This window comes from Macaca nemestrina, chromosome 2 (genome assembly GCF_043159975.1).
Source record: "Macaca nemestrina isolate mMacNem1 chromosome 2, mMacNem.hap1, whole genome shotgun sequence".
NCBI lineage: Eukaryota > Metazoa > Chordata > Mammalia > Primates > Cercopithecidae > Macaca > Macaca nemestrina.
In genome coordinates, this window is record NC_092126.1 from 170884975 (window position 1) to 170907252 (window position 22278).

The following is a 22278-nucleotide window of genomic DNA, read 5'->3' on the forward strand; positions in this document are numbered from 1 at the left end:
AAGGTTTAGGACAATTTGCACAGATAAAAACAAAACAAAACAAAACAAAATTAAAAAAACACCACAGAGTCTGAGAAACAGTCAGTGATCTATGCCTTTCTCCAAAGATGACTTTGAGGGCTTCAATATTTAAAGGGCAAAAGTGCACTGAAGGGGAAAGAGGAAGGGTATGGTAATTCATAAGCTGCAAGAGAAAAGGAGCAGGTAGGGGAATAGTCAATTATGATAAGGTGAACATAGAGTAGCTACCTGTGGAGAAATTTACGTTTTATATGTAGCTATGTGCTTAGGAATAAAAGGAAAGGCAGTTGCTTGCATGACTCGGCTTTCAGCTTAATTTTTCCCATTTGGCGTAGTGAATTGGGGTCTTGAGCTTTTATTTTTATTTTATATAAGTTGTCTTTTGATTTGTATGAGTCTGACTTCTCCAGTTGGATTATGAGATATTTTGAGAACTGTAACCATACTGTTTTCTTATTTCCTCACAATGCCTAGGATTGTCTGACATTTTTCTAGTTTAGTCTTTGAGCAGGTTATTTAATGGGATAGAATAACATCTTAGAGCCAGGAGTCAGACTTGTATTTAGAGTTCACACATTCTTTAGGTGGCCAATTTCTTCTTTTTTACTTTCCTTTTTTTTTTTTTTTTTTTTTTTTTTTTGAGACAGAGTCTCACTCTGTCACCCAGGCTGGAGTGCAGTGGTGCGATCTCGGCTCACTGCAACCTATGCCTCCCGGGTTCAAGCGATTCTCCTGCCTCAGCCTCCCGAGTAGCTGAGATTATAGGCCCATGCCACCACACCCAGCTAATTTTTGTATTTTAGTAGAGACATGGTTTCACCATGTTGGTCAGGCTGGTTTTTAATTCCTGACCTCAGGTGATCCACCCACCTTGGCCTCCCAACAGGTGTGAGCCACCGCACCCTGCCTAGGTGGTCAATTTCATAGGATAAGAGACTTCAGAATTATGCTTCTGGCTGGGCATGGTGGCTCACGCCAGTAATCCCAGCACTTTGGGAGGCTGAGGTGGGTGGATTACCTGAGGTCAGGAGTTCGAGACCAGCCTGGCCAACATGATGAAACCCCGTGTCTACTGAAAATACAAAAATTAGCCAGGCGTGGTGGTGCATGCCTGTAATCCCAGCTACTCTGGAGGCTGAGGTAGGAGAATCACTTGAACCCAGGAGGCACAGTTTGCAGTGAACCAATTCCCCAATTAGTTTGATTTGTCTTTTCAATAATTCCTAGGGGCATTTCACAGATAAATAAAATGAAAGTAGGAAGACACAAAACACCTTGCTAAAGAGGTTACATCAACTTAGTAAGAAAATCATTTCAATGTGTGGAAAGTGTTATCAGATCAAACCCCAAATATCAAGAGTAATGTTCTTTCAAAGGCTAGTATTTGCATGGGAAGTTGGAATATACTGGGGAAAGCTTGACATATTGCTTTTCTTATAAAATTGGAAAGTATTAGCAATGCATAGTGTGCATTTATTTGTTCAGAAAATATTTGTCAGAAACCTACGAGGTACAAAACACAAACATGGTTCCTAAACTCTGTCATGGAAGAATGATATATTAGTAACATTTGAGTTGTAAGTTAGAAGGTTTCATGATTATGACAGTCTGTGAACTCTTTAGAATATTTTAAAATGTTCTTTAAAATGTTTGACTCTAATTTGTAATTAGAAGAATCCTTGAAATGATTTTTTTTACCCCTGTCTGTATTTACAGGTCTCAGAACCTCAGGATCTCCAGCGTTGGACTTACTGATCATTCTTTATGTGAAACTCTCTCTTTTTGTGGTCATTCTGGTCACCACAGGATTTGTTTTCTTCCAGAGGATAAATTATGTCAGGTAGAAACTGAAGACTGAAAAGCATAAGACACAGTAGAAAAAGAAAAAAAAAATCATTGTAACATTTTGAGTTTACAGTGTACTGGGAAAAGCTTGACACTTTTGTGGTTATGTTGTATTCTCCCTCCAGCTCCTTCTTTAATGTGAAGGCATCATTCACAACTGAGAGCCCAGGCAGCTGTGCCTGCAGCACTGGGCAAGAACTTCATTGTGAAAGTGCTTCATTGTGGTTTTAGTCTAGGAGAGAAGTGGCCTAGCCCACATCTTGGGAATTTGGTGGGGGAAGGTTTCTGGGGCTTCTCAAGTGTTTACTTTCAAATTTCTCTGTAAAGGGTTTGTGTTCCTTCCTGCTTAATGAAATATTTTATGGGTTTTTTCCCTAAAGAATGAAAATCGAAAGAGCTGGATGTCAATTTATATTTGATGAGACATCGCAAAAAAAAAAAAAAAAAAAAAAAAAAAAAAAAGCAGCCATTTGCAACAAGCCTTCGGGTTCAAAGTCTAGCTTAACTTCTTTTGTGACTCGATGTGATAGTTACTAATATGGTTTGGTGCTGTGTCGTCACCCAAATTTCATCTCAAATTGTAATCCCCATGTGTTAAGGGAGGGACTTGGTGTAGGTGATTGGATCATGGGGGTGGTTTGCCTCATGATGTTCTTGTGATAGTGAGGGAGTTCTCCCAAGAGCTGATGGTTTTGTAAGTGGCAATTTCCCCTGCTCACTCTCCAGTCTGCTGCTATGTAAGACATGCCTTGCTTCCCCTTCACCTTCTGCCATGATTGTAAGTTTCTTGAGGCCTCCTAAGCTGTGTGGAACTGAGAGTCAGTTAAAACTCTTTTCTTCATAAATTACCTGGTCTTGGGGAATTCTTTATAGCAATGTGAAGATGGACTAATACAATTACCAAGACCTGTTTCAGACTCAGCATACAGTGTAAGTACACATGCAAAAGCTTCGTGCCTGCCATCATAAATGCCTAGGATACTTTATCTACTTTTGCATTTTCCTTAGTAAATTTCTATGTGCAAATGTGACACAACTGCTTTTCAAGATAAAGAAGAAGATGGCTCAGCAAAAGGCAAATAATGATGCTGGGCAGTTTTTCTACACCCTTTGGGTTCTTTGAATGCTGCTTTCCTCACAGCTTCTTGGCTCCTCTGCATACCCGAGTTGCTAATCAATGCTGCAATGGCAGGAGCCACTGCAAACACTGTCTGTGAGTCAGCTAGTAGCTGACCTTCCATCCATTACTTGCTTGCTAGCAATTAGTGGGGCAGCAGCATTGCATGTTTGGACTGATCATTGAGCAAATGGCTGAGTCATTTTTAGCAGTATTTGCATTTTAGCAGAAATTGTAAGTTGATCTCAACTAAGGAAATATCAGTGTCATTGAAGATGACACTGAAGGTCCCCTTACATTTTAGAGCTCTAATGTCTCAGTTCCCTTTCTTGTTTACACTCTAGGTTGTAGTATTTGGATGGATTAATGATGGTAAGAGTAAGACATTGGTGAAATCCTTATATCTTCTAGGGCCACTGTAAACTAAGATCCTATATTCACTTGATACAGATGGTAATCCTGTAGTAAAAAGTGATTTTTTATTTAAAAGAAGACATTTCTTATTTAAAGTAGCAGGTTGATATGGTTTGGCTGTGTCCCCACCAAAATCTCAACTTGAATTGTATCTCCCAGAATTCTCACATGTTGTGGGAGGGAACCAGATGGAGGTAATTGAATCATGGGGGTTGGTTCCTGTGCTATTCTCGTGATAGTGAATAAGTCTCACAAGGTCTGATGGGTTTATCAGGGGTTTCTGCTTTTCCTTCTTCCTCATTTTATCTTGCTGCCACTATGTAAGAAGTGCCTTTCACCTACCCCCATGATTCTGAGGCCTCCCCAGCCATGTGGAACTGTAAGTCCAATTAAACCTCTTTTTGTTCCAAGTTTTGGGCATGTCTTTATCAACAGCATGAAAACAAACTGGTGATCTGGTCTGTTACTTTTATTTTTAGCAAAGCCCTAAGGGAAAAAATGAATGCATAAATTGGATGCTATTATATGCATATGGTTATTTAATTGCTGAAACAAACAGGCCCTACATCTCAGAGTATTCACACCACAAAAATGTAATTCTTGCTCACATCACACTCTAGTGCAGTTGGTGGGGCTGAGGCAGGGCAGGAAAGAGAAGCGTTGCTTTAAGCTATCATTTTATCCTATGGCTCTGCCCTTCTTGGAATATTACCTAGTTCAGCTGGTGAATAGGAACCAGGGAGAGAGAATGGAGGATGTTATGTGGGAGGTGTTTATGGGCCAGGCCTGGAGCAGTAATCACTTCTGCTCACATTCCATTGGTTAGTCCTTACTAGCATAGCTCTATTAACATCCACAGAGTCTGGAAAATGTAGTCTAGCTGACTTGGAAGAAAAGGAATCAGGTTCACTGCAACATCTAGCCCAGTCTCTGCCCATAATAAAGAATAGAACAAATACTAAGATTAACACTTACCCTTTTTGTAATTGAACATGAGTAAAAAATAACTAAATTAGGAAATTATATATATACATATATATAATATGATGTAAACTCTTGTGTGCCTTTCTTTTTTATTGTAATTCCCTTATGTTTAAGACAGGGCATAGAATGGGAAGCAGTCCATTAATACAATTTTATAACAGACTAAAAAAATACTGTGGCAGGGATTGCTTGTTACCTGGTTGTATTAGTCTGTTCTCATGCTGCTAATAAAGTCATATCCAAGACTGGGTAATTTATAAAGGAAAATGTTTAATTGACTCACAGTTCCACACGGCTGGAGAGGTCTCATAATCATGGTGGAAGGCAAGGAGGAGTAAAGCTACGTCTTACATGGCGACAGGCAAAGAGACAGTATGTACAAGGGAATTCCCATTTATAAAACCATCAGATCTCATGACACTTATTCACCACCATGAGAACAGCATGGGAAAAACCTGCTCCCATGATTCAGTTACCTCTCACCAGGTCCCTCCCATAACACATGGGAATTATGGGAGCTACAGTTGGAATTTATTTCCATTGATTATGGAATTGATTATGGGCGCTACAATATGGAATTGATTTCCATAACACATGGGAATTATGGGAGCTACAATTCAAGATGAGATTTGGGTGGGGACACAGCCAAGCCGTATCACTGGTCCAATGCCCATCCTCCCCTTTCTCCTTGTGGCAGATGAGTATATCCATGACTCTGAATCTTCAGCTCTCCCTCTATCCAAGTAATTTTTCAGTTGACTTTAGAGTTCTTTCCATACAGGGAGTACATATTTATCCACCCTATGCAGTTTGCTTTGGCCAATAAAATGAGGTGGAAGTGTTGGTGTACCTGTTTTGAGCACAGGTCTCAAGAACTTCTGTTCTACTTGTTACTCCATGAGAACATGCTTGGCCCAGTCAGATGGAGGATGAGAACCATGTAGAGCAGAGCTGTGTCCCCTCAGTCCCATCCCTAACTCTCTGTTGAGGCCAACCTAGAAGATGCAATAGTCAGCCATTCCCTAAATATATGAGGAAGCTCAGTCAAGATGAGAAGAGCTGACCTCCACTTGATCCCAGGCGTGTAAGCAATTGTTGCCACAGAGGTTTTATGGTTGTTAGTTATACAGCATTCTTGGTGTCTTAGGTAATTGACACATTGATTAATAGCATAACTCCAATTTAATTTATTGTTGGAATGTACTTAGCTAAAAGGCATTTCTCAGTTTCCTTTGCTGAGTATGCCCACTTGCATAAGTTCTGGAAAATGAGATGTAAATACAAATCTTGTGTGATATTTTCAGAAAATCTCTTTAAAGAGGAAGGAAGGGTCTTCTTTTGCTTCTCCTCCTTGTCTCCTAGACTGCAACATTGGTAAGATGAGTGATGGTCCAGCAGTCAACTTGGGCCATGGATGATGTTGAGGATAGAAGCCACTCAGTAGGATAGAAGAAAAGAAAGATGGAAGAAGGATCCTGGGCTTGATGACCATGAAGTTTCCCTATAAACCCTCAACCACCTATTCATTGACTTCTTTTGTGTGAGAGTGAATAAAATTTTGTTCATGCCAGTGTTATTTTAGGTTTTACTCTACACGTAGCTAAACTTAATCCTAATTGATACAAATACCTAGTTTGTTAATCTGAAGGTTTGTGTCAATCTTGCTACAAATTATTTTCTACTCGTATCCATTTTCATGTCCAATTTTTGTTCTTCCCCTAGTGACAATGAAACAGATATTCCTACTCATGTCCAGTTGTTATGGTCTATTTTCATTCTGCCCATAGAGGTAATGAAAAGAGGTAACTTCAGAAGATAGGAATCATAGGTATGAGTATTATCTCTATGACAGTTCAAGAAAAATTGTTGGTTATATAAATGCAAGGGATGCTCTGGGCTTGTGCTTGAGAACTTGGAGATATGTAAAAATGATCTAATAGCCAATCCCTAGATGTGTGAGAACATGTCTACATTATGGGATTCAGAAGGAAGATAAAGATACTGTTATGGGCTTTTAGAGAGAATGTGAGTAGGAGAAACAGGAGAACTGAAATCTATGAAATTTTCTTTGTATTAAATTTGTATTAATTCTTTTTTCCACTGGATGAACTTTACTGTTTCTAGAAGAGATTTATGGGAATTCATTTTATTTCTTTATCCCATTCTCACTGCCATGATTAGATTGAAACAGTAAAAAGCTACAGCTACTACCCCCATCCTCCCACTCCTATATAAAGATAAAAAAAAAACTCCACATTTTTTTTCTGAACACTCATACGTGTTCATATAGAGCTGATCTTTGAACAAGATGGGGGTTAACATGCTTGCTAACCCTCCATGCAGTAGAAAACTTGCATATAACTTTTGACTCTCCCAAAACGTAACTACTAATAGCCTACTGTTGACCAGCAGCCTTACTGATAACATAAACAGTGATTAACACATATTTTGTATGTTATATGTATAATAAAGAAAGCTAGAGAAAAGAAAATATTAAGAAAATCGTAAGGAAGAGAAAATATACGTACTATTCATTAAGCGGAAGTAAATCATCATAAAGGTCTTCATCCTTGTTGTCTTCACATTGAGTAGACTGAAGAGGAGGAGGAAGTAAAGAAGTTGGTTTTGCTGTCTCGGGGCCACAGAAGTGAAAGAAATACACATATAAGTAGATTTGTGCATTTTCAACTTGCTGTTCAAGGGTCAATGATATACATGCCCAACAAATTAACTGTGGTCCTAAATACGGGGAGACTGGGAGCAACTTTTAGCAGAACACAACTGAGAGCCACTAGATGGTGCTTCAACTTAAGTCTCTTAACATTTTGAAGCAAGCTAAGATCTACTAACCTTAAGCAATGTAATCCTGCATTTAAAAAATTTTTTTTCCATACTTCTTCTCCATTTACAAATTCTTTAGGCCTTCTTGGGTGGTTTTGGAACAATTACAGAAGGAAGACAAAGGAAGGATGATAAAATGGTTTAACTTGAAATTAAGGGGAAAAAATCGTTTTGGTTCCTAAACTTGAATTGTACTACCCTTTTCATTTAATGTTAGTAAAAACATTTTGTTTACCGTACAAGATAAAGAGATATTAATAGATTCACCTCAGGGAATGGGGAAATGTGAGTTTATCTTAGTGGTTAAACCAAGATTAGTACTTGTTTCTTAAACTGGAAAGTTGAGATCACTCAACCATAAAATGCAAATAACTGCTTGCTCATGTTAATGGCAGCAGATGGTTAGAGCTACAAATAAAATTAACTGGCCTTCTTCACTTCCTAGATCCTCCTCCATATCTCCTCCCCCATCATCTTTTAGAGGCATGTATGGTATTCTAAAGTTAAAAGGAAGCTACAGATAAATGAGGTCAACTTCCTCATTTTGAAAAAGAGGAAACTGAGACTCTCAGAGTTAAGTGACCATGGATTGTTACTAAGAAGCCAGCTGGCCTACTTGGCTTGCTGCTGAGAGGAAGGCAGCCACCCTAAGACCACAGTCAGACATGGCACAACTAGGGGAAGAGGGCTGACTATCTCTTTCTTGGTCCCCATCTTACTAATTAGGACTGAGAGCGCTTCACATGCTTTCCCTCCTGTCTGATTGGCCAAGACCACATGACAATTCTTTAGCCAATCCTGGCCAAAGGGACTGAGATTGTGTTTACGTTGATTAGTCCTTTCATGTAGATGGGACTAAGATCAACATCTTTCACCAGATACACATCTAGTGGGAGAGGAGTGAGTGGGACTTGAACAAAACTGGGGCTTTGTTAAGAAGGAGAAATGAAGAATACGTGTGAAGCCTTGATGAGGGGGATGATAATAGTCAAATTTAATTTTAGAAGGCACAGAAGAACATTGCAGGTGGATGCGGGCAGGGAAGAAAGGCATGCTGGGAAAAGAGGACAGCATGGATGAAGGCAAAGAGGTGTAACAGGGTGTGTCTCTTTCAGGGCAATGGGGAAATTGTCCATATCGTCTCCTCACACAAACTCTACATTTCATAAAGTCATCCAAGGACAGAAGACTGCTATTAAGAATGCCAAGAGAGTTTTGCAGGACAAGCAAATCTTGATCAATTTATAATGTTTTCTGAACAGAATGTCCAAATATTCTGACTGATTCACCCAACACTGATTTTAAGATTAAATAGGGAGCCAAGAACATTGGTTTATACAAAGTAGAGAACCAAAGAGAGGCTGGGGAGAGGCAGTGAGTTTGACAGACGATGTCTCTACTCTCAGAAGGGTGGGACTTGGTTTCTGAACTAGGTAAAGCTGACAGAGTAGAGACATTTCTCCTTATTCTGGTTTTTCTTGATAAAATACAAAAATTATTCTTGCTCTTAACCCAGCTGAAGAGAGGGTTTGGGGGATAATCTTTATATGTTTATAAATGTCCATGTGAAAAGTGTCGTAGAAACACAAAGTCTTGTTATCCATCCTACCTGTCTCCAAATGCTCCTCATGCGCACATTGGTGCATCAACAAAATGTGAGTGTGTTCTTCCCTAGAATGTCTCTTCTCCCTAAGACATGGGGGCCAACACACAGATACAACATATTTAGCTGTGACTTCTTCAGTCTGAAGTTCCCACATATTGAGAAGAGAGCTCTTTAGAGTATAGTAGTCACCAAGGAGGAAAGAAATAGGCATCTCTGCACAGGAGAAGGAGGAGAATTTGTAAATATGACATGAGGGTGACAAAAAACATTCACAGGCTCACATTCAGAAAAAGTAAAGTTAACAAGATACACTAAAACAGGAGGAATCGTGAAGTTCAACCAAATACTATGACTTTTAAGGGAAAAGAATATGAATATCTTTCCAAATCACTGTCATGATTTGCCTGTTCCTAAGCATGCCATCCTCCTGGGAAACAGGTTGTATGTGATTATGAGACTAATCATTTACTCCTGTTTCTTAACATAATAAAAACACCTGACTACATCAAAACTTTTCGGTTTCTCAAAACTTAATGTTATCTTCCTGAAAACAGACAGCAAGAGACCTGCTGAGGAGGGCAGTCTGTGGCTAAGATGAGAGTTTACTATACTTCTGAAGGACATTTTATCTACCATGCTGCTTCCCGGGGTGCTGTGGGGCCACAGAACCTGGAGAAAGAAGCAGGTCTCCTCTGTCGTGGGCACCGTGTGGTCAGGTCATGCTGTTGGGAAGATTAATCTCAGATGTTACTGCCGAGCCTTGGCATGGACATAAATACTTCTGCGGACCTGACTGAAGCTGTGTAGGAGACAGGAGCCAGATGAGGTCTTTTTTGTGTGTGTCTCACTACAGAGCTTACAGTTTATTTGCAATTCCTGCACTCCCAACTTTAAGGCTTTTTGCCTGAGGACACAATCTGCGACATAACACCTACAAAAAACTCTCCCACAAATTTTCCCATATTCCATGTAATGGAAAATTGCAACACAATTTACAAGACATTGAAAACCAAGGAGCGGCCCAAGATGTCAGCTCCAAGAAGCTACAGTAAATGTCTTGGGACCAGAAAGAATGATTAAACAACTGGCATTCCAGCAAGAAGCATCTGTCTTTTGTCACTCTCCCCAAAGCAACATAAAAATGTACAGAGGAAGGCTGCTATTTCAGCAGGGGCAAAGGAGGTCAGCTGTTTGTAACATTTTCCACCATTCTCTCACAACTAAAACCCAAATCCCATTACTTTCCAGCTGCCTATCAGGAGAGAGTGTTTGCTGATGCGGCCCAAGGATGCCTAATCGCTATCCCCAGTAACCCATGGCAGCCCTTGCATCCTGGAGGATGATTAAATGGCAGATCCTAGGGAGGAGTTGGATGTGAAACTTTAGCCCTATGCCAAACTGGGCTTAGGTTTTTACATTTTTTTTTGTTTTGCCTTTTTTCAGATTTCTATCCAAAACATGCTTTCCTTGGCAGCCTCCCCAGAGGACTGTGAAGTCATAGTGCATAAATTATCCAACTCTTACCTCTGCAGGATGGTAAAACAGATTTAAGAAGACTTGCAAATTGCAGCTGTTCTTGGGCAAGGGCTCTGGCCAGGTAGAAACCAGCAGATCCACCGGCAGTGCACATGCATGCACACAGGCTGTGTGACAATCCATCTTCAGCTGTCATCGAACACTAGAGCGAAGCTATCTGTGTTCACCCAATCACTCCAGATTTGTGCTTAACTTCTCACAGTTAGTTGTTCTTTTCTTTAATGACTGCTTTTCAAAAAGACTAGGAAGTGTGGAATTTATCAATATTTCTTATTAATGGGTAAAAGTTTAAGTAGTTGCATCCTACCTTTTCAATCTGTTCTCTACCACACTCCTTTTATTCCTAATGACACGTCCACTGTCCAGCTTTCTTAGACATTTCTCTCTATCCCTTCCTTACTGGATTTTCTGCCTTGGCTTGCGCTGTTTCTCCTAAGATGAAGGTCTTTACTCTCACCCCTGTCTTATGAAAGGCTGTTTTCTCTTCAAAGCTACTGCATCTGTGAAAACTTTCTAGGTGCCTGGTTCTGACTGAGGCATTGCTCTAACATAGCGATTCTTTTTATGGTATTTTCTGGATGATCAAGGCCCTTGGCTTTACAGGTGTTTGTTTTCATGTGTCTCCACCACTAAGTTGTGAGACGCATGAGGGCAGACACCACATCTCATTTACTTTGACGTCTTTCAAACTGCCTAGCACAATGTCTTATATGTAGGGAATACTTAACAAACATACCCTGAATTTGAATTTAAAAACTCAGCGACTGAGAAATATATGACCACTAAAGGGATACATGGATACATTCAGTGACATGAATAAATAAAGTTCTATATGACAAAGAATTAGATAAAATATTTGTAACGTGTAAGACAATGGATGCCAACAAATCCAAAGAAAAAGACAGAAAATCCCATAAAAACATGGGCAAAGGAAATAAAATGTCATTTTACAAGATAGGAAAAATAAATGTTTAATAAACATATGAAATGATATTCAAACTAAAGAGTAATAAGAGAAGTGCCAATTAAAAATATCTGCGATATCATTTTTTCATATATCACATTGATAAAATTAATAATGTTGATAGTATTAACTATTAAGAGAGGTGTAGGGAACATGCAGTTTCTGATGGGAGTGCAAGTTAACGTACCCATTTCAGAGAGCAGTTTACAAATATGACCTAGTAATTCCACTTTTCAGTGTCTACTCAAAGTACTACTGTTTGTGTGCACAAGGAGGTAAATATTACAACATGACTTGTAATAGACAAAAAAATGGGAAATAAACCTCACTATCCTTTTTTAGGGAAATGTAGTGCTATGCAACAGCTAAAAGCAATGAGTTTGCCTCAGCAGAGTGGCCTTCTCTAACTGAAATACCACTCCTGCCTATCTCCTTTTACCCACTTTCTTTGTCTTCATAGCACCTATCACTTCATGTTATTATATTAGTTATGCACATGCTTATTTGGCTATTATCTTTCTCCCTCTCTAAAATGTAAGACTGATGAGAATAGAGATGTAGCCCGTTTCTCCAGTGCCATATAGGGAGCCCCCAGCAGATATTGCCTGAGGTACTATAGGGACTCAATAAATTGTTATTGAATGAATAATGTTGAACTATGTATAACAACATAGAAAACTCACCAAGGCATATTGATAAGAAGAAAAATAAATTTACAGAATACTTCATATAGGATGATATAATTCATGTAGAATAAGTACAAAATGATTTCTTTTTGTAATATTATTCTAACAATTTCACCGTCTCCTTGTTCTCTCCTGTTTCTAACGTGGTTACTCTAGATGCATTACCTCAGCAGAAAGATGTAAGTGGACAAAAGGTAGAAATATCACCTATATGTCTCTTCCTACCTCTGCTTTTTAAAAGCATCCAAGTTTTGGGGGAACAGAGGGAATTCTGAGTCTTCTCTCCCCTCCTACCCCGAGCCTAAAAAGCAAAACAAAACAAAAATTCCTTGAACTGAGAGGAGTAGGACAAACGGAGCAAGCAATGGGACTGTGGATTCCTTTGAGAGAAGCTCTCTCTCCCAGGCAGTACCCAGAAAGTGAGAGACCCCAAAGGGAGTTTTAGCAGAAAAGAACCTGGGTGGCATTGCAGGAATTCTCTTGCTATAATAGCACTGCAAATAGAAGACTGATTCTTACTCTTCCGACCTTAATGTGGCAAAGGCAGTCTCCAGTTCTAAAGAGCTGAAAAGATGGGAACGAGAGTTTTCTTCCGAAATGCCTGTGGCGCAGATGATTTGGAGGACCAGACACTTTTCTAACCATTACCAAATTTAGATGCAACCATGATGGAAGGGAGAATAGAAGGGATTGATGGACTGGGAGTAATTTTTTCATGAAGCTAGCTTCATAATGCATAATACATCCTCTAAATATTAATAGTTTCTCTTACAAATCAGAGTTGAGGCTAGGCTTTTACACCTGTATGTGTATAGCTTAATATGTACATGGAAAACTGTCTGGAAGGTTGCAAGCATTGACAGTGGGTGGTGGTGAAGAGGGGCTTGCTCTGTAATGTTTGAATTTTGTACCAAGAATGTATTCATGTATTCTGTGTTATTAAGAATAAGTATTGCCAAAAAATAAAAAGTAAAACAATCCAACATACTTTCTTGCCAAAAGGTAGAGCAAGAGTTGTAGGGGTTGCTAAGGTCATGGAGAGGGACTGAGGTTAGAGCTGACAGGCTACTAAGAGTAGATCCAAATGAGGCTGGGATGCAGCTGGCCAAATACTGTTTGCAAAAAGTTGTGATTCTGCACTTTTGTTTCTTTTTCCTGTAGTATTTTTCTGGCCTGCCTACAGATCTGTTTGGGAGCCTAAATATCAAGATTTATGAGAAGTTGTAACTCAAAAATTAATCAAAGGCATATGAGGAGAAAGATGAAACATTAAATTCAAGTTCTGCCATGGCTATTCCTTCTTAATTATTTGGGAAAACAATATAAAAATCTGATATTTATGACCATCTCAGACTTTTATAGCTGGTTTCAATTCTAAGCATGTTAAATTGTGTGCAAGTTAAATTTTATTTTCTAAGTGTCATTGCTCTAGCTAGTATTCACTTAAAATTAATTTTGTTTTTCATAGTTTGATGCCTTCTGTTTCTTGAAGTTCATAAAAGATTTGAAATTGTTTTTAGTAAGTTAATACAAATTTAAATATAAAGCTACTGAAGGAAAAGAACTTAGACTTTGTAAAACATTTCATTTTTAAATCACCAATGCATGAGGATCTCAGACTCCAGGGGTACTGATGCTTATCTCTAATGGTTTCTATTAGAGATGGTGCCTTTTAACCTTTTTGTTCCATATTGTGACTCAGCTTCTTCCTGTCAATTAACTTGTGCTTTTGAAGACAGATTCAATTGGCCAGAATGAGGTCATCCTCTCTCTTAGGTAGTTACTGTTGACAACAGTCGTTTGATGTGTTTGATTCTTCTCTTGTGACTTCAATTGCACCTATCATGATGCAGTATGCACACAGAAGATGCTGATTTAAGCACAAAACACATGCATTAAGGAATATAAAGTAGTTCGTGGAATTTCCGTGGTTGTAGCTTAGTCTACTGTTACTGTGGCCACTGGGCATTGGACGCTGCTCCACCTCTCGTTGTCTACCTGTTTGCATCACTAGCTCTTGCTTGATTCAAGATCCTAGGTTGGCAAGTGCACATCTTGCCTCTTCTGGGTCCAGGATGAAAGAAAACGCTCAGCCTCTCACCAAGACCCAGAAAGTAGAGAATTCATAAACAGTGAAGGGGAGTTCAAAGGCCAAGAGGGTCTTAAAAACTCAGTATTTTCTATCACAAAGATTAAAGTGGAATCTTTTTGCACCTACTGACCCTGAGGGGCTTATAAACCACTGGCTCGCTTAATATTGGGTTTTAAATTTCTACCTAAATGTATTAGTTTTCTATTGCTATATAACAAATTAACTAAAAATTTAGCAGCTTAAAATAAAAGTAAGCATTATGTCACACCATTTCTATGGATCAGGAATTCAGTGACAGCTTAGCTGTATGGTTCTGGCTCGAGAGCTCTCATGACATGGCAGTCAAAATGTCAGGCGGGCTGCAGTCATCTGAAAACTCGATTTGGGCTTCAGGATTCACTTCAAAGATGGCTTATTCACATGCTGACAGTTGATGCCTAGGGTTGGCAGGAGACTTCTGTTCCTCGCAACATAGACCTCTCCATAGGGCTGTTTGAATGCTCTCATGGGGCTCTCATAATGTGGAAGCTGTCAGTGATCCAAGAGAGAGGAAAGTAGAAGCTGCAGTGTTTTTTTTTTAACTGACATTTCAACCAGGTGCAGTGGCTTATGCCTATAATCCCAGCACTTTGGGAGGCCGAGCCAGGAGGACTGCTTGAGCCCAAGAGTTTGAGACCAGCCTGGGCAATATAGTGAGACCTCAACTCTATAAAAATAAAAATAAAAAAAATTATCAGGCCATGATGGTGCATACCTATAGGCCTGGCTACTCAGGAGGCTGAGGTGGGAAGATCGCTGGAGCCCAGGAAGCAGAGGTTGCGGAGGGCCGAGATTGTGCCACTGCACTCCAGCCTGGGTGACAAAGTGAGACTCTATCTAAAAAAAAAAAAAAAGACATTTCTATTTCTGTACAGTATTCTACTGGTAACACAAGTCATTCCTAATCAGTGTAGAAAAGAATTACACTGGGGTATGAACACCAGGAGGAGAGGATCACTGGAAGCTGGCAGACTTAAGCCAAAGCAAAATAGAAAATTTGTGAATTATCTGGTTCATTTCACAAAGGTAGTGGATTCAAATGGATCCACTACCCATGTGACTCTGGGATATACAGACACAAAGGAGGTTATCATAATCCTTGATTTGACTTGATTTGAATCCCAAAAGCTTTGTTGAATCCATTAAATTATAATGATTAAACAAAACCCAGAAATTCAAATGTGTCACAAAAAGAGTCAAGAATTTTTTTCAACTAAAGCCAATTTGGAATTTCTTTATTGAAAGATACTTCCTGATCCTCTTCCAAAAATTGTCAGAATAAAATGAGAAATTAGAAAATTAAGGAGAAGTGCTCTTTTTGAGCATCATTTGGCTGTTTGGAAAGTTTTTAAAGTATTTTAAAGTATTAGATTCTTTTCATCTAGAACTGTATTTCATCATGCAGTTTCAGACAGTGATGCTTAAAAGATAAAGATTGTTTTGCAAGCTTTAGGACAAGTCTTAGTCTTTTTCTTGTTTGACTCTCATGAGTTTAACTCAGTTTCTTCTCATTCTGCTGCTGCTCTCACAAGATCAACTGAGAAATGAGGAGAATTCTGACAGGGTTCTCCTTCTTGGCTCTAAGTAAAATTATTTGTATGTATGTCTGTCTTAGTCTGTTTGGGCTGCTATAACTGCTATAAGAGAATACCATAAACTGTGTGGCTACAAACAACAGAAACTTATTTCTCACAGTTTTGGGGGCTGGGAAGCTCAAGCGCAAGAATCCAGCAGGTTCAGTGTCTGAGGGCGTGCTTCCTGGTTCATGAGAAGCCATCTTCTTGCTGTGTCCTCTCCAGGAGAAGGGGCAATGGGGCTCGAAAGAGACTCTGCTCTCACAACCTAGTCACCTCCCAAAGGCCCTACCTCCTAATACTGTCACAATGAAGGTTAGGATTTCTACACATGAATTTTAGGGGGACACAAATAGCCTACAGCATGTGTCTCTTTGGGTTTAAATAAATAACATCACATTTAAGATGAAAAGAAGAAAAGAAAGAAAATATATCCCAATGACTAAATTCTTCGGGGCAGAGACAATGGTTTACCATCTGAGGTGACAGGCATTCTAGTCCAGGAGAAGCTGGGGAATTTGCTGAGTTCAATGGTATGTCCATCATTTCAGCACTGCAAATGGGCTACAAACTAATGGTGGAGGCAAGACATAGTAGAAGGTCCTGTGAAATCTGATAGTTACAGAGTTATAAGGAGATCCCTTTGAACCAAAAGGAACATTTAGCTGGAACCTGTGTCAGCTGTATGCTGGAGCCAGCTCTTGATAGGTTAAAAGATTTATTATTAAATATTCAGGATATTTATAAGCTGATCATTAAACCATTGGTAGCCGGAAGTAGGACATAGTAAGAATACTTACACCACACTGCAAATCAGGGCTGCCTTTTCACCCATCTCAATAAAGAGGCAACTAATCGACATATCACAAGACCTGTAGGACGTATATGATGGGGATGTCTTAGAAGATGGTCCTACGATCTACAGTTTACAACAACCTAGTGGTGGGAGTAGTGGTGGGGGAAGCCGAATGTCACTGTAGACAAAGCTGACTCGGCCAACTGAAGGCTATGCTCATAGGACAGAGAAAATTGGTCCAGGGAGAAATTCAGGGATTAAAGCCAAGAACACTTTTTTAAAAAGTAGGAAAGATGACTACATACTGGAATTGCATGGTATATAGCCTAAAAGAGCAATTTGGGATTTAAAAAGGAGAATGGAGCCAATACTTATAGAGGCATCTGCTTCATATACCTTAATCATTTCATCAATCTGCCGAGGCAGGTAGGTGTTAATGTTTTCATCTGTTTTACAGTCAAGAACATTGAAGCTCCAATTATTAAGTGGTGGAGTCAGGATCATAACTCAGGATTGTTCCACAACATCATTACCTCTTAGATCTTATTTTTCTAGAAAGTGGAAAAGGGGAAGAAAGAACAAGAGGAAGAAAGAGGAAGAGAGGGAAGAAGAAGAAAGAAGAAAGAAGAAGGAGAAGGAGGAGGAGGAGGGGAAGAAGAAGAAGAAGAAGAAGAAGAAGAAGAAGAAGAAGAAGAAGAAGAAGAAGAAGAAGAAGAAGAAGAAGAAGAAGAAGAAGAAGGAGAAGGAGAAGGAGAAGGAGAAGGAGAAGGAGAAGGAGAAGGAGAAGGAGAAGGAGAAGGAGAAGGAGAAGGAGAAGGAGAAGGAGAAGAATTAGTAATAGTAGTGGAATTGTTCTAGGACCGGGAATCTCCAGAAGGATCAGGAAAGTGTCTGCAAAATTAGTGAAGGAAGACATAAAGTTCACTGGAGGAATATCTGAGAAGGAAACTTCTTCACCCAAAGAGGAAGACAGAGTGACCTAAAAAATGGGTCTTGTAACTAAGTTTCTGCTGCAGAGTCAGGAAAGTGTGTGCACAGATAGGAGAACTGCAGTCTCCGAGGGAACAAAGGAACATTTTTATAAATTAGGCCAAAGCTATCATGTATAGTTGAGAGGTCCATACAGCTATTCTACGTTCCTGCTGAAGGGCCTGAAGAAAACTGGTAGGGATTTTTCACTGGCTTGAGACTGACTGAAGAGAATGTGTGCTCCCCTTCAACTTCACCTTACTCCTATTACCTTTTTTGGGACCTCCAGTTCTTCAAGCTGGTACTCTTTGAGCATGAAGAAGGGGCACTGAGGAATGAGATTATGTACTCCTGGAGGGCAGGAAGTTGGCCTTCTTATCTGGTATGTTTCTTAATAGCATGGCATATTGGATGAACAAAAATTACTTTTAAAATAAATATGTTGAACAGACAACTAAAGTCTCTTCTAAAAATAAAATTGGCTTCAAGTTCTATAGTTCTACCTCTGTGGTCTCATTGCACAAACATATGTTTTAGATCTTAGGCTATTCAAGACATGTGTCCTGACTTATTATTTATAACCAAGAGAAATGAAAAATGCAACCCAAAAGCTTAAAGACTTTGCCTGAGGACTGTAAATAGAGCACATGCAAGCTGTTAGATGGCCAAGTTGAGGACCCAGAAATAAGCACCAATTATTCAATCAGGCGATGTGGTTCATGACCCCATAGGGGACTCTTTCCTTCCTGCTGTGTAACTCAGAGGATCTGAGACTGTGGGCCCAGACTTTGTTAGAACTTGTTCTAACAAACTGTTGTTTGCCTCTTTTTTTAAATTCTGGCTGAAAATCCAGAGGATGTTGAAGCATGAGCAGCTTCCTATCTCTCTCTTTCCAGGAGTTGTTACAACTCTTTTGAAGTTTGTGATGAAGGTTAAACTGTTCTTTTCCTTTGCCCAGGCAAAGAAAAGTACTGTCAGGTGAAATGAGATCGCTGTTGAAACTCAGTATTCACATGTTTCCTAGCTCAGAATGCTGAAAACCAAGGTACGAAAGATTCCAATGAAAGGAAGAGCTTGGCCGGGCGCGGTGGCTCAGGCCTGTAATCCCAGCACTTTGGGAGGCCGAGACGGGCGGATCATGAGGTCAGGAGATCGAGACCATCCTGGCTAACACAGTGAAACCCCGTCTCTACTAAAAAATACAAAAAACTAGCCGGGCGAGGTGGCGGGCGCCTGTAGTCCCAGCTACTCGGGAGGCTGAGGCAGGAGAATGACGTAAACCCGGGAGGCGGAGCTTGCAGTGAGCTGAGATCCGGCCACTGCACTCCAGCCTGGGCGACAGAGCGAGACTCCGTCTCCAAAAAAAAAAAAAAAAGAAAAAAAAAAGAAAGGAAGAGCTTGTATCACCTTCTGTTCCAGATGGGGCCTCACAATAGTTACAACTGCTTGTTCTGGACACATTTGCCCATCCTTGCTTACAGAGGCAGCACCGTCCATGAAATGTTTGAGATATCCAGGAGGTGGGCAGTAGATGAACAGAATATATTCATTATTACAACTGAGAATGCTTTTATTCTCCCTGTCTCTCCCCCAGAGTTGGTATAAACATATAAAAGACTCCTGAGTTTGAACTCGTACGTGCCCAGTCTCAACTTTAACCATTTATTTCCCTTTATTTCGTAATTTAAAAACTGAAAAAAACTGAAGATCTGACAATGGTTCTAGATTTTTCCTCTTTCAGGACAGTGACAGGGAAAAAAAACCCACTATAATTTGTTTATGAAATACTGCCATTATAGAAACCTAACCGACCAAAAAACCAAAGCTCTGTGTTCTAGTACTAGGTTTTAAGTACTTAGCTTTCCCACACCTTAATTTACTCATCTGTAGAAGGAGGAGTTTAGATTAGATAATTCTTACCTAAGTTACTTCCCCTCTAAGATCCTATGTTTCTGTGGCATTTGGGTGTAACTGCAGAACTTTAGAAGAAAAGTCTGGACCCAAAGGTATGGGTTTTAGATCTGACTTTGTACATTTTGTGGTTTTATTTCATCATTTCTAAGAAATGGAGAATAGTATCTATCATTTGGTGACAAGTGTAATGTGAGATTAGATATTTTCTTGTGTAAGTAATTTGCAAGTAAAATGGTCTATACAAATGGAAAAAAGTTCCCTTCCCCCAAATATTAAAGGATATTAAAAAGCTAGATTAATTAAGCAAATGTGGCATCTATGCAGGAAAATGCAAATAGATTCAAAGAATGAAGTCCAGAGAAGACTTATGTATATATTGACAGGTAGTTTATTGAAGAAAAATACACATAAGCAATACACTCGTGAAAAGGTAATAATATTTCTACTAATCTAATAAATACAAATAAAAGCCACAATAAGATAACATTTTCTTCTCATTAAGCAAAAACGGAATATTTGCTATCAAATCTTGGTGAAAGTACAGGGAAATGGGTTCCATGATGCACTGCTGATGAGGATATAAACTGGGACAGGCATGTGGAAAGGTAATTTGTCAGGGTTATAGCTTTTAATGTGTATATCCTAAGATCAGTAATTACTTTTTTCATATGTATACATGTACCTAAGAAGGCGTGAACAAATATATTCATTGCAACAGTATCTATAAGAGCAAAATATTTGAAATGACTCACTTGTAACTCAATAGGAAGGTGGTTAAACAAAAGGTAGCACATTCCAGCCTGACCAACATGAAACCCCATCTCTACTAAAAATACAAAACTTAGCCAGGCTGTGGTGGCATGGTGCATGTAATCCCAGCTATTTGGGAGGCTGAGGCAGGACAATTGCTTGAACTCAGGAGGTGGAGGTTGCAGTGAGCTGAGGTCGTGCCACTGCACTCCAGCCTGGGTGACAGAGGGAGACCCTGTCTTAAAAAAAAAAAAAAAAAGTAACACATTCATGCTACAGAGTACTATACAACAGTTAAAAAGAATGAGGTGGCTATCTGCAATCTGACATGGAATTCCCTCTTAATACACATTATAGAGTAAAAAGCTAGTCAGAGAATAATTTGTATTATTTATGTACAAATACACACTCATGAAAGTATGTGTTTCTATAGCACATACATGTGCTAAGAAATTCAGAGAAAAGAGTTCTGAAAGGATGTACAATGAACTGGTAATAGTAGTCACCTTTAAGAAGGGGAGTAGTGATTTAGGAGACATAAAGTTTATTCACAGAATTTTTTTTTTTTAGTAAGATTGTGTTCATGTGTAATGTAAACATTAAAGAAAGTTTTTGTTTGTTTGCTTTTTAAAGGGAGATAAGACTATAAAGTTGAATATTTCCCATTCAGCCAAACTAAAATCTAAGAATTATTTTCCTCCAAGCCACATTATGTAAATTTCCATGCATACGCCATGTGCTAGAATACCATCCAACTCACTGAGTCTGAACCCTTCAAGAACTCAGGCTATTACAGGCCTTATCTTTTGATTTACCCAACAAGGCAGCCAAGTGGCTATACCATTTGCTTTCTAGAGTATTCAGAAACTATTACTCAGATTCTGAGTAAAGGCAGTTCTGGGATTTAAACTATTATGGAATTATTTTGTTTGATTGAACTTGCAAGCATAAGGTCACAGAAGATGGTGGCATTTCTCCAGAGATAAATAATTATCCTAATCATTACTGTTACTAGTGTTCTGTTGTGGAGTTGTTGTTTGCCTTTACATATAAAGTGCTCCCTGAGAGGAGACTGGAATTCCAAAGCCCAGCTAGAATTCTTCCACCGAAATTTTAAAAGACTATCGATTCCATTCAGAAGTTAGTAATTTGAGAAAACACAAATACATGCTTAACAATGGTAATTACTTTTAGAGACAGAAGGCATGCAGAGTGTGAAGGCTGGGGACACACAAAGATAAACTTTGTTCCCTTCAACAACCCTAGAAAGTAGACAGAGAAAATACTATGATGCCCCATTTTGTACATTAGGAAAATAAGACTCATGTCACATTGCAAGATTGTATCAAAACATCTCATGTATCCCATAATATATACAGTTACTATGTACCTACAAAAATTAAAAAAAAATAAGACTCAGAAAAGGTGAGAAATTTGTTCAGAGCCACCCAGCCAGTAGCAAGTTCAATTTAGTTTTTTCCTTGGCAGCAAGTCTAAAACTTTTTTCTATTCCATTATGTTCCATCTTGAAATTTGGATATAAAATTTGAAGACACATGTCCAAGTTGACCTACTGGCAGCTGACACTTTACCTAATATCTGTTGAGTGCTTACTAGGCATCTGGCTCCATTCCAGAGTCTTTCATAATATTCCCTTAAATCTTATCAGAACTCTGTGAGTTACAGTGTTATAATCTCTGCTTCACAAATGAAGAAATGGAGACCTAGAAACTGAAACAGTTTACTCACGCCCCCTCACCAGGAAGTAGTGGAGTGAAAATACAACTTCTGGCTCAACTAAGTGCTTTTCCTTCTAACACTGGTATTTTAATACTCTCAAGGAAGAGCTCTCATCAGCAGACAATACAAACTTTGAATAAGGTTTACCCCCAGATAGACACATACCCTTCAGTCTAGGTTAACTGCATGCTGTAGGACACTTGTCAGGCAAATCAGTGTAGTTTGGAGTGTTTTTATATGTGGCTGGGAGCCATCTGGTCATATTAGAAAAACAAACCATTTCTAAATATTGTCATGTGTGAGCCAACAAGAGGTCCATTCTTTCACTTCTTCTCAGGGGGCCTCCTAACCTCCTCTACTGGAATGAGTGTTAAGGCTCTCCTTATACTG

General features: G+C 39.2%; 1 protein-coding gene and 1 long non-coding RNA gene across 4 annotated transcripts in view; one reads left to right on the top strand and one right to left on the bottom strand.

Annotated features, from left to right (window-relative positions):
• The window catches only part of LOC105470395 (cell surface glycoprotein CD200 receptor 2), a 32056-nt gene extending 25631 nt beyond the window's left edge, over positions 1-6425 (top strand). For 2 of the 3 annotated variants that reach the window (XM_071092424.1, XM_071092427.1), the window contains 2 exons: positions 1738-1861; positions 5744-6425. In XM_071092424.1, coding sequence (XP_070948525.1) covers positions 1738-1861; positions 5744-5759 — 140 coding nt within the window. In that variant the 3' untranslated portion in view covers positions 5760-6425. Of the gene's footprint in view, positions 1-1737; positions 1862-5685 lie in introns of all 3 variants that reach the window. The other variant, XM_071092425.1, reaches the window with a different exon arrangement.
• LOC112424697 (uncharacterized) lies at positions 1835-19575 on the bottom strand. Its single transcript, XR_003015565.2, has 3 exons — positions 19405-19575; positions 6910-6974; positions 1835-1875 (listed from the first exon to the last, which is right to left on the bottom strand). It is a non-coding gene; the product is annotated as an uncharacterized lncRNA (long non-coding RNA).
• Positions 19576-22278: the final 2703 nt, after the last annotated feature.